This window comes from Cynocephalus volans, chromosome 14 (assembly GCF_027409185.1).
Source record: "Cynocephalus volans isolate mCynVol1 chromosome 14, mCynVol1.pri, whole genome shotgun sequence".
Taxonomy (NCBI): Eukaryota; Metazoa; Chordata; class Mammalia; order Dermoptera; family Cynocephalidae; genus Cynocephalus; species Cynocephalus volans.
Genome location: NC_084473.1, coordinates 65,363,948 through 65,376,269, shown reverse-complemented (window position 1 = coordinate 65,376,269; position 12,322 = coordinate 65,363,948). Strand labels below are relative to the sequence as shown.

Here is a 12,322-nt window from a genome sequence, read left to right as displayed (position 1 = left end):
CATAATTCCAAATGGCATCCACGGTCTGCATGGCTTCTTCCCCAAGTCCACCCTCCTGATCATGAGCCTCACATGTGTGTGCAGAGCCCTACCTGAGGGGTAGAGCCGCAAGGCAGTGTGGGGAAGAGAGTTTGCACAGAACTTGGCCATGATTACTGGGGTGTCCACATGCATGCATGCAAGGCTCCTCACAGTGAGGGCCAGAACCAGGGATGAGAAGAGAGGGCTGCAGAAAGAGCCAGGAGTCTTTTTTGCATTCTTGCCCCAGCCTTGCAAAAATTAGGAGAGAACTCAAGCCTAAAAACATTCCCAGAGATGGGCTAGACCAGTGTCTGATGAGTAGCTAAGATGGTCCAGAGACACCCTCACTCATGAACACACATACTGCAGTCCTAGATACCTACTCTGGTTCCCTTCTGGAAACCTCCTTATTCCAGACTGTCTACACCACAACATTTTCCTTGGTTTAATCTCTATTTCACTTTCCCAACTAAATGTTTTCAACATATATAGGTTTCACCACCACCTACACTTTGCACCTATTAGACATTCAATGAATGTTGGCCACTGGCAATCGTGTCTGGTCACATCAGTTTTAGAAATTCTGAGCTCCTTGAACACTGTTCACGTAGCTGCCCATTTACTCTGCCCTCTGCAGCAAATCGAGAGTTCTCAGCACACTGGTCAGTGCCCCCAGAGATCCTGTCCTGTGTGGAAACTTCGCAGGGTCCTGGGGTCACTTTAATCTGATGCAGTCCACCTCTTCGGTGGCGGGCATGCCCGTCGTTTTGAGATCCAGGTCTGCGCTGGACTTACTCCCGTTGTAAGACGCCTTCCAGTGGAGCAGCGTGATCTTCCTGAAGTACTTGACCGCGTTGTTCTTGACCGTCACGAAGCACAGGGTGTTGATCATGCTGTTGCTCATGGCGATGCACTCGACCACGTAGAAGGCGGTCAGGTAGTGCTTCTCCTTGACGAACACGGCGGGGAAGAAGTCGCGCACGAGGGTGAAGCCGTAGAAGGGCGCCCAGCACAGCACGTAGGCCGTGAGGATGCCCACGAGCAGCAGCACCGTCCTGCGGCGCCCGCGCAGCCGCCTGCGCACCTGCTCTGTCTGCACCCCGGGCACCGCCTTGAACCAGAGCTCCCGGGAGATCCGGGCATAGCACAGGGCCATGGCGACCACGGGGCCCACGAACTCGAGGCCGAAGATGAAGAGGAAGTAGGACTTGTAGTAGAGCTGCTGGTCCACTGGCCAGATCTGGCCGCAGAAGATCTTCTCGTGGCTCTTGACGGTGACGAGGACCGTTTCGGTTGTGAAGTAGGCGGAAGGGATGGCGATCAGGATGGACACCGTCCACACCAAGGCGATCAGGCCGGTGGCTGTGTGACACTTCATCCGCGGCCTCAGCGGGTGGACGATGGCCAGATACCTGCGGCAGGAACACACACGGAGACAGCCACAGTCAGGAGGAATCGTTCCATTTTTGCAGCATTAGGAGGAGCAATGGAACGGTATGAGTGTAGGAAAAGCCCAGTGGGAGGTGGGCTTCCCACCCAAGGCTGACTCGACCCAGCTCCGCCTCTGACTAGCTGTGCAACCTCGGACAAGTTTTGTTTAATCTCTCCAACCTGTTTCCTTATCTGCAAAAGTTTTTGTTGTTAAAGATAAAATGTGATAATGTATGCACTATTTCTGACACAGTTTTAAACCTAGCAAGTACTCAAAAAATTGTAACAATTATTATTAAATGTAGTAATAATACCTCCCATCAGTTTCTAGGCTGAGGCTCTTCCCAGGTCTTTCCTGTTCTTAGGCCATTCATGTTAATTACCTCCCAGTTTAGAGCTCCAAAGGCCTGCTAATTCCAAAGAGAGTTGTTTGGGGAATTTGCCCTTTCCAATGAAAGCAGTGGGCAAAGTTTTCTCTTCATTCCACATTTGAAAGCATATTGTTTTGCAGGCAAAGGTGGAGGAAAAGCATGTGGCCATTGATCTCATTTTTGAAGAGGAAAAATGGAAGCCAATGAGATGAGGGACTTCCTCAAAGTCATATACTAGAGGACCCTTGACAGAAAACATTTATCCCTGCCTCACAGAGTTGATGTAAAAATCAATTGAGAATATGCATGAATGTATTTTTTTAACCACAAAGCATCAGACACTAAAAGATACTGCTTTTATTCTCCCCCCCCAAAAAAAAAACCAAAAACCAAAAACCAAAAAACCCCACAGTGCTGTTACCACAGTGGTCCAGGAATGAAGAGAGAGCACTTTCTGGGGGATGTGAGTCATCTGTATGGTATGATAGCTGATTGTGTCCTTCCCAGGGAGAGTGCACACGCTTCTGCAGAGAGCTCTGCTTTCCTGGAAGACTTTCTGCGTCTGGCAGGGGTGGAAGTTGGAGAAGGGGAAATATGGGAAATGCAGTGGGAGGGATTGACTAATCAGCACTGGAAGTAAACACAATCTCAGGAGTCCTCCACTTATCCCAGGTAGAGCGGAGAGAAAATGTGGCAAGGGCCTGAGGCAAAGCCAAACCAATTCTCTTTCCTTTGCAACCAACCCCTTTGAGGCCATCTTTCTTGGGATTTTGGTTTGAAGAGAAGTTCATTCTTTTTTTTTTTTTCCTGATTGTATTTCTGCTACTTCTGTCCCTTCCCCACAACACAGGCAGCCAAACCCACTGAGTGACTAAGTGTCATTGGCAGAGTTCACTGGAGTGAGACTCCCGCTCTCTAGCTCCCAGAAAGAAGACGGATGAGGTCAGACTGGCTGAGTCCATCCTCTGAACCCCCAGCTGGCTGCTATAATGGCCACCAGCAGACATCCCTGGCACTCTAGCTAATCTCCCATGAGCAGAAGCATCTGGAGGGTACTAGCAACACTTCTGTAAAGACCATGGTGCTCCTGATGTCACATGTGCATCAAACTGGCTCTGATTTGCAACAAGATCTGAAAGTTCAGAACTTTGGTTCTCAATGGTTCGCTTGCTCTCTCTCTACCCCCACCCTGCCCAATGTTCAGCTGATTACTTTGTCAAAGAAAATTTCTACATCCATATTTGCTCATTCTATGAATTTTCACTGTTGAATTCTAGTTCTCCTTATCCTGGTAGTAACTTCCTAAGTATTAATGATGTTTCAAACTCAGAGTGTGTTTTCAACAAGTGTGTAGAAGACAACATCAATTCAGGATGCAGAAGAGCAAGAATTGAATCCCAGCTTTAACACAAATTTACTTTGTCAATTTGAGTCATTTTGCTTGAATTTCCTCATCCGTAAAATGAAAATGTCACCTGGATACTATGAAGCTTCAATGAGTCCCTACATATAAACAATAATGTTATTAATATACAAGAAACTGTTAGTATCTCAAATGTATTCTTTTAGATCTATTCTATATACACAGTAATTTTCCTTTACCTGTTATTAGCAAATACTGCATTTGGAAATCCTCTACTACATTCTATTTTACTGGATCCAACTCTCCACATTAAAACTAATCTTCAGGGTAATCTGTGATTACCCGTCAGGCAGTTATTTCATCCTGCCTCTCTCTGACCTCACTCCAGCTTCACTCCCAGGGTTAATGCCATGAGCTGTGCAACAGTCCTTCCTGGTACATATAACAAAAGGCAAGTTGCAGAAAACTGTTTCAAGGATTTTCATCAGCCTTGGCTATGCTAGGATCCAGAACACTAGCATTAGTAATACTTGCTTATGTTTAAAAACACCTTTACAATTTACAGAGCATTTTCAAGTCCATTTTTTCATTATATAATCCCAACCCTATTAAATAGGTAAGAGAGTGAAGAGCCCATTTTACAGATGAGTAAACTGAGGCTTGGAGAATTTAAATAACCTGCCAAAAGCCACACAGATAGAGATTAACAGAACCATGGCTCAGCCCCATATCTTGCTGCAAATCTATTCGTCACTCCCACATGCCATTTTCCACCCTCCCTTTCCAACAAGAGTGAGCAATGCCCCTTCCTCCTGCCTTCCTGGAATCTAGCCCTTCTCTTCTTTTCTCTCCATCACAGTTGGTTTCTACCTACTGATGTTCCAAGAAGGAGTCAGACAACTGGCAGCTACTTTTCTCTGCTTTGAGTACACCCTTGGCTTGCCCTGTGCGTCTACTACTACAGTGGCTTAGCTCCAGGTCCAACTAGAGCCAACGGTTCCCAGAGAACAAGGAATAAAGGCTGCTGGACAAAGAAATGTCCAGGCAGTAATTGTGTGATGATAGTGGGCTGGGTGATTAAACAAAGTGCACTTTGGCTCCTTCCCTGTCCCGAAGACCCAACCCCAGATCTAACCATTGCAATTGCAGTCCCAGCAACTACTAGGCCCATCACGGGATGGGCAGAGAATGCATGACCTACTCTTTGGCCCAATCGGCCCTCACCAATGAGCTCACGGGTGGGGGTGGGGGAACATTTGTGCTTCCTGAGGCTGGGCAAGACTACTCAAGCCTGAGCTGGCCTCATCGAGACATAAGAGGAGAGCCTCCCAGCGGGTACATGGACTGGCCAGTTTCATCGGGATTCTGTGTGAAAAAGGGATGGTTGCTCATGCCCCATGTGCTGAGGGATCCAAGCAATACACCTCAAGGACAATGTAGGTGTCTCCACATCAAAGAGGAAGCCCAGACCTGGGGAGATAGAGTTCTCTCATGATCTTTTCAGCTCCCTTCTGCCATCAGGTCTGATTCCCTTGGCCTGGATTTTGAGATCTTCTGGAATATGACCCTATCTTTTCTGATTTCTACACTCCTTATGTTTCTAGCCCCTGCCCAACACACCTCCCCAAGTACCTCATACTCACCTCAGGTATTCCCACCCTTGGGCTTTTGCAAACACTGTCCTATCCTCTCAGAAAAGCTTTTCTCTGCTTTGCTGATCATCATTTGTTGAAAGCAGTTAAAAGTCCACCTCCACCATGAAGCCTCCTCTGACTACTCCAGTACTTGATAATCTTACCCTTTAAATTTTATTTAAAATGTGTCCTGTACTTACTCTTTAATTTTTCCATAAGTGTTAGTTCTTCCTTGTCCCCTACTTAGATGGTAAGCTCCCCAAGAACAGCAAGTGTGTCTTACTTCTTTTATAAACTTTGCTGTCTGTGAATTCTGAGCACCTAATAGGATTTTAATGACACCTTACCTTCATCGAGTGCCTGGCAGTGGGTGAAAAGAAATGTAAAAAGCCATGGTGACAGTTCTAGGAAAGATTGCAACCGTTTTTGGAAAATAGGACATAAATGTGTTTACCCAGCATAAGACGGTGAGGCAGTCTGCGTCTAGATAATAAAAGGTTGGAAGAGCAGAAGGGGTTGAGCCATACTTTGTAGCCAGAGAGGGAAGATACGTACAAGACAGAAGATTAATTTGGCTGCAGCCTTGCTTACTTCCCTCAGGCCACAGGGGCCTTCTTTCTGTTTCTAGAACCCATTAGGTTTGTTCCTGCCTCGGGCCTTTGCATTTATAATTCCCCTTGTCTGGAATGCTTTCCCGCAGTCTTCACAAGATAGGGCCCCGCCATCCCCCCCCCCCCCCCCCCCGCAACTGCCCTGTCATTCAAAGGTTGGTTCAAATGTAAGGACACTTCTCCTGAACTCAAGTAGAGCAGGGCCCATCCTCAGTTGCTCTAGATGTTTCTGTGTGGGTGTATTTGTTTTTGTTCAGAATATTTCTCACTTTTGAAATTAACTTCTTTGTTCGCCTGACTGTTATTTCTCTCCATCCTTTGGTTATAAGTTCCATGAGGGCAAGGAGCTTTTTTGTTTTATTCACTGTCATATCCTCAGTGCTTGGAATAGCATCTGCCAAGTCATAGTCACTCTATAATAATGCATTGTTTGAATGAATGCATGCGTGCATGAATGAATGAATGAAAGTTTAGGATGACTACAACGGGAGTAGGGATGGCAAGTGGGAAGAGCCAAGAGACACTGAAGGCGGGAAGACCAAGAGGAGGCTGTGATACTCCAGTGCTGAGTGAGCAACGTGGGAGGCAGGGGTGAGTATGGCCAGTACCTGGCAATCGAATGAATACTGCAGAAGGGCAGATAGTGGCCAGAGCTAAAGACTTTTAGTTCAGCTGCCTGGGAGAATAATGGAAATTACAGAAAAAGAGAAATCTGAACATGTCAAAGATAAATAGTTCCATTTTGCTATTTCTTAGAAACCGTGTGTGTTTTTAAAAAAAATTGTATCATAAAAACAATCATTTCAATGAAAACAAAGGTTAGCAGATCAGAAATATTCATTACATCATCTGCTTTTTGGTTGTAGTTGTTGTTACTTTAAGGGTTAACTTAAGAATTACAATATCCATGGTTATTTAGTGCTTATTCTGTTTTAAACCTTGTTTTAAGCAATTACATATATTGTTTCACTTAAGCTTCAGAACAACTCAATACATTAGATTTTCTTATTATCCCCATTTTTCAGATGAGAAAACTGAGGCAGAAGGAGGTCAAATAACTAACATAAGGCCTTACACCTAATAGTTGTTACAGCAGGAATTTAAACCCAAACAGAATTACTGCCACTATTTCCAAAGAAATTTCATTAAACAAAAATAAAGGCATTTTTACAATGGTGAGTGTACTTGTTATACCAAGATAAAACTTAGTTGCCCAAAATCAAAGCTGAAAATCACTGATCAAATCCTGAACAACACATGAGAGCAGACAAAAAACCCATTCTCTAGGCCACAAAATTGAAATGAGATGGTAACAACACAGAGAAATAAAAATAACTTGAAGCAAAGATCACAAACATCAATAAAAGAAATTCATGCAGTGGAGCAGCCAGTTAGTCAACCAAGGCTGCTGGACACAAGCACAAGTTGTCGATCACAGCCTCGCTCTAAACAACAGCAGTCCCCATGATGCAAGCATATTCCCTAATTCATCTTTCTTATTGTATCTGATTTGCATTGTGTAACTCACACTGGAAGAGGAATGCCTGCCATGTTTCAGAAAGGCTGAGTTTGTTATGAAAGTAGGGTAGGAGCTTGAAGGAATTCAGTAGATTGAGGTCAACTGATTGACATAGATATTACCTCTCACATGTAAAAAATAACTCAATGCCCCTTAGTTTATCCTGGCTTCCTTCCTTCTCCCCTTGAAGCTAATCCTTTCTACACCTGTCACCCCTTTCAACAAGTTGGCCCCTACGTGGTAGAATGGATCTCACACAGGGAGCAGGATCCCATCCCACAGCAGCCACATTCCAGCTTCCCTTTCAGTATCTGAGAGCACCCCTCACATGAAACTTCAAGAAAGAAATGACCCCATAGGCTTTGTCTGGCTCATGTGCAAAGAGAGAAGGTGGCAGCTTCCACTCTCAGGAAAAGTAGTCAGAGACAAAGTCCCCGAAGCTCTTCCTTGGCAGCTCTGAAGGGAACATAGGAGGCAAATACTCTGCTTGACTGCTCCCCCTGCTCCTTTTGTAGGTTCATTCAGGGTTCTTGCCTAGGTGGACAAAATGCTGTGGGTCTCCATGACTCATGTGGAGGAACCTGGCCAAGGAAAAGTAGTGCCTGAAAGGACAATACCTCTGAGCACCTTCTATGGGTGACAGACTAAAGGCTGTTTAAGCTGCTAACTAGACATACTTCCTTGAAGAAAGGAGGCAGAGGCTTCACCCATCAGTTCTTTTTTTTTTTTTTTTTGACTGATAAGGGGATCGCGACCCTTGGCTTGGTGTCGCCTGCACCACGCTCAGCCAGTGAGCGCACCGGCCATCCCTATACAGGATCCGAACACGCGGCCTCAGCACTACCAGCGCCACACTCTCCTGAGTGAGCCACGGGGCCAGCCCACCCCTCAGTGCTTTTAAAGATAGGCTCATTGGTGACCCTTTTTCCCCAGGAGTTTTCTTCTTCCAGATTACCTACCCCTGGTTGCCCTGCCTATGGCTTCAGAAAACACACTCTATGAGCTGTGCTTCTCCCTGCAGCATTGTCCTGGGGGCTCTGATGTGAAGGCCAGGTTGAACCCCCCCAGAGCCCTGAGGCCATGGAACAGGGAGAGTGTCTATGGTTCAGGCTCTCTGGGGTAGGAGAGGGAGACATGCTGTTCAGATCCAAGTACATGGAAGACTGATTGGACCCTCAGGGCGACTGTCTCTAAACTGTAACAAGGGACTTTGTAATGAGAGTCCAACTGTGGGCAGAGGTGCTTACAAAGACTGTCCCCCAGGGAACAAAGACCATCTTAGTCCATTAGCACAAGTTTATACCAAATGAAAAGACTAACTATAAGAAAGGTTTGCAGAGGCTGCTTTTACTGATTTATTCACTATCACTAGAAACAGGTCCTCTGCACTGTTGCATGCAAATGGCTGATTAATGCAACAACAATAAAAATAAGTAAGCGTGTATTCTCTGTTTTCTTTTTTTCAAAACAAATTCCTCAATCTTATCTAAAAATCAACTGGCATTAGGGGTCATGTTCTAGTAGAGAAAGTCTTGATGAGATAGAAAACTCCCTCAAGATTTCCAAGTTGATTCAAGAGGCAACCTGCCTGGAACTTAAACTTGTCCCTCAACACCTCCTCTCACCCAACTACTCTAGATCTTGAACAGTACAAAATCTAGAAGCTTGTCCATTACAGGGGATCAAAAGCCTTCTTACTGCCCAACTCTAAGGGGCTCTGCTGCCTCCTGCCTGACCAGAGCTGGAAAACTAGAACTCGTCTCATGGTTTGGTCAATGTCCAAGCTTCTGAGTCACATACATCCACATCTACGGAGAATACAGACACCACCCATCAATCAGCAACTTCAGTAAAGGAAGAGCCAATTGCAGTGTCCCTTCTTTCCTGACCACCTCTGTGGCCCCTACTGCCCCTGCACTCACCTGTCAATGGCGATGGCCAGCAGAGCATTGGTGGAGACGTAGAGAGAGACAGTGCGCAGGTAGTTGACAGAGGTGCACAGGACATGGCCGTGCTCCCAAGAGAGCTGGCGCACCACATAGTAGTCCATCTCAAAAGGGCAGCAGACAATGGCCACCAGGAAGTCAGAGATGGCCAGGTTGGCTATGAGCAGGTTGGTGAGGTTGCGCAGCTTCTTATAGCGGGCCAGGGCAGCAATAAAGATAAAGTTTCCAATGCCACAGACCAGCATGATGCCCACCAGGGCCAGGCCGATGACAATCTTGGCAGCAAAGAAAGTCCGGGAATTGGTCACATCCTCATCTTCATCCAAAGACATATCATAGTCTCCATAGCTGAAGGTGAATGGGAAGGAGGAATCAGCTTGGGCTCCGTGGGGGTTGAGCATAGAAGGGAACTTGGTGAAGGTATTGGTGGCATTCTCCTCCATGACCTCCATGGTGACTTCCATCTGGTCAGGTGGTGCTGTCAGCAACACTGGTGGGAATTCCCAGGGGCGATGTTGGCAAGGCTGCTGTCTCCCATCTCTGCTGACACTTAGCTCTCTTAGTGAGTCAGTGTGTCCCTGCCAGCATCCTTGGAGAACAGTATCCAAGCTCCATTCTAAACCTTTGAAAGATATACAAACAGTTGGCTACATGTTGGAGTGAACCTGGCCCAATTTAAAATCAAACCTAAGCAGAGCCGTTAGCCACCTGCTCAGAGTGAACACAGGTAGATGGAGTGGAAATAAGGGAACCAGCGAGATTTACAAAAGAAAACCACATACTCACTCAGGAAAGGCTGGATTGCGACAGAGAACACCCGGCACTGACTCAGTTTATTTCTCTTCCACTAAAGACTCAGAAATGTTTCACTTTTCCTCTAGGACCAGAGTTGGGAGTGTGGGAAGGCTGAAGAGAACAGAAGTGACCTGCTCCAAACTCCATTCACTGCCCTGACTGCCTATTCTCTGTCTTTGTGAAAGAGTCCCCTTCTGTGGTAGCAGTAACTCCTTTCCAGTGGCTTACGAGGATTTACTCTGAATGCCATTGAGGGGGAGGACTCTGAGTCAACCCTCTCTACTCTCCAGAGCTGGTCTTCTTCTGGCCAAACAGGACTCTAATGACAGAGCCCACCTAGCAACCACCGTCCCCTGGCCTCGCTGGGCTTCCTGTTCCCACATCAAAATCTGCTGGGACCCAAGAAGCCGGGCAAGATGTTCACCAAGGCCTATCCCCAGGCGGAGGCTTCAGGGTCAAAGTCACAGTCTATCACCGAGTGGGTTAGAAAGGGGACCCTAGAACAAATCTTTCTGGGGCTGGTTGTGTGCCCTGAGCTTAAACACTCAGGGTTTCAACAGCCTCCAGGCAGATCAATAATGTCTGTAAAGCACAGAGCTCCCTACAGCTGGAGGGTGTTACATCCTAGAACTGCAAGGAGTAACTATTGATGGTTAAGGCCTCCTCAGTCAGCTTCAGGGAAGGGGCAGGAAGTCCTGAAACCACCACCTCCACCATGCCACATAATGGGGCTGAGGAGGGAGCTGTCAGCAGTACTGCTGGGGACAGAGAGGAAGCCAGAGTCCCCTATCATCCGCCCTCTCCCAGAGGTTGAAAACATCAGACCAGGAGCTGGGATGTAAGAGGATGGCTGAGGTCTGGAGAGCACTCTAAATGTCAGGAGAACAAACAGTAAGAGAAGTATGGCAAACCCGAGCATCCCAGAAAGGGAGACGCCCAGGAAAGCGTGCGCCCACACTCCGCAAAGACAATACATCTGGATGCTGTCTTTGGGGGCCAGGGTTAAAGTTCCTCTGCAGCCCCAGTGAGTCTCAGCCACGTTGCCGCGTCCCTCTCCCAACTCCTTCCTCTGAGCTCTCAGTTCTGTCTGTCTTGGCCCCTGCCCTCTGCCCTTGTCATGGGTGAGAAGCACAACCCCGGAGCTGAAAAGCCAGAGCCGCCAGGCTTGGACCCCAGACAGGTACAGGCTACAATTCCAGTGGGACAGGCCTCACTCCCTGCAGGCCCCTGTGTCCCAGAGGCATGCCACTTCTGGAGGTGGACCCTACAAGCCTGCTACCCTGAAGGCTCAAAGTAAGGTTTTAAAAACAGAAAAATAATAGAAACTTCTGGGGGAAGGGGAAGCTTTAGGAAATTAAGGATTTCGGAGAAACTGTCCTGCGGTCTGTTCTCCTTGATTCTTACCTCCCGGGAGGAATCCTACTGCCACCCGGCGTCCTCGCGATCGCGGGAAGCCTCTCCTTGCAGCGCCTGACGGTAAGCGCTCTCCTGCCCCCAACTTTCTCCTGGGAGCCTGGGCGGCTATGCCCAAGGACGGAAGGAGGGCCTGGGACCCCTGAGGAAATGCACACGAGTCGAGTCCCTTGAAAAGCCTCCTCCCCACTCAAAAGCCCCTGCACCCTCCGGCCGCCGGTCCGCGTGGGGCCCTTGGAGCATCTCCGCTGGAGGGTGCGCTCAGTACCTGCAGCATCCCGGCCCCCAGCGGACGAGGTCCGGGGACAAGGGACGCTTCTCCCAGAGTCCGCGCAGAGGACAGGTTCTCTCTCCTTCTCTCCTCTGCTTGGGGCTCTTTCCCAGCTCGGGCGGGAGTTGTGCTCGCGCCGCCGCGGCAGCTCCAAGAGCGGCGGCTCTGCGCCGAGGCCACCCCCGGCCCGGGCCCGCCCCGCACTCGCTGTTCCCGCCCCCGTGGCTGCGGGGCGCTCGGGCGTCGGACGAGGCGTGCTCAGGTCCGGTCTGCGAGAGTCTCGGGGTCGCCGGTGTGTTGGCTGGAAGCGGGGGCACGTCGGGGGTCGCCCCGGCACGCACGCGCCTGGGGAGCCGGCTGTCGCCCGTGGGCCAGAGTGTCTGGGACGCAGAGGCGGCAGCCCGCGGCAAGGACACGCGGGAGGGAGCGGGGCCAGGCGGGAGGCGCGTTCCCCAGAACGAAGGCGCCGCGCTGAGCAGGGCTCTGCGCCGATCCCGCGCTGGCGGTGCCGAGGCGCACGACTGAGCCCGCCCCAGGACACAGGACTCCGCGGCCGCTTCACCTGGTCAGCCCGGCGCCGCCGCCGGGGTGGGCGGATACGACTCGGCTTCGCGGCCAGCTTTCAAAGGACCGGGAGGCGCCTCCCCGCTGCCCACCCCACAGCCCTCGCGGCACACGCAGGGACTGCCCAACCCTCGTCCCTCGGGCGAGCCCACCTGGACACACACCAAGGCCATCTTCATCGTCAGCTGCCTGTACCTCCGCCTGAAAGAGGCTCAGAGGACAGCTCTCTGCAGAGCAAAGAAGAGGGGCTGGAGGGGGTGGCAAGCACACTGGAGAAAAGGACACCCCCCCGCCCCCAGGTCCGGAAGGTTGGGATGGCCAGAGCTGACTTACAGAGCACAGACCTCCTTCAAAAGCATGTAGGAGGATTCCTCAAAAAGTTA

At 49.2% G+C, this 12,322-nt stretch overlaps 1 protein-coding gene across 1 annotated transcript; it reads right to left on the bottom strand.

The window, feature by feature from the left end:
- Positions 1 to 736: 736 nt before the first annotated feature.
- PROKR1 (prokineticin receptor 1) lies at positions 737 to 9,360 on the bottom strand. The gene is made up of 2 exons (XM_063077578.1): positions 8,873 to 9,360; positions 737 to 1,433 (listed from the first exon to the last, which is right to left on the bottom strand). The coding sequence occupies exons 1-2, from the start codon at positions 9,358 to 9,360 to the stop codon at positions 737 to 739; spliced, it is 1,185 nt and encodes a 394-aa protein (XP_062933648.1).
- Between the last annotated feature and the right edge of the window lie 2,962 nt (positions 9,361 to 12,322).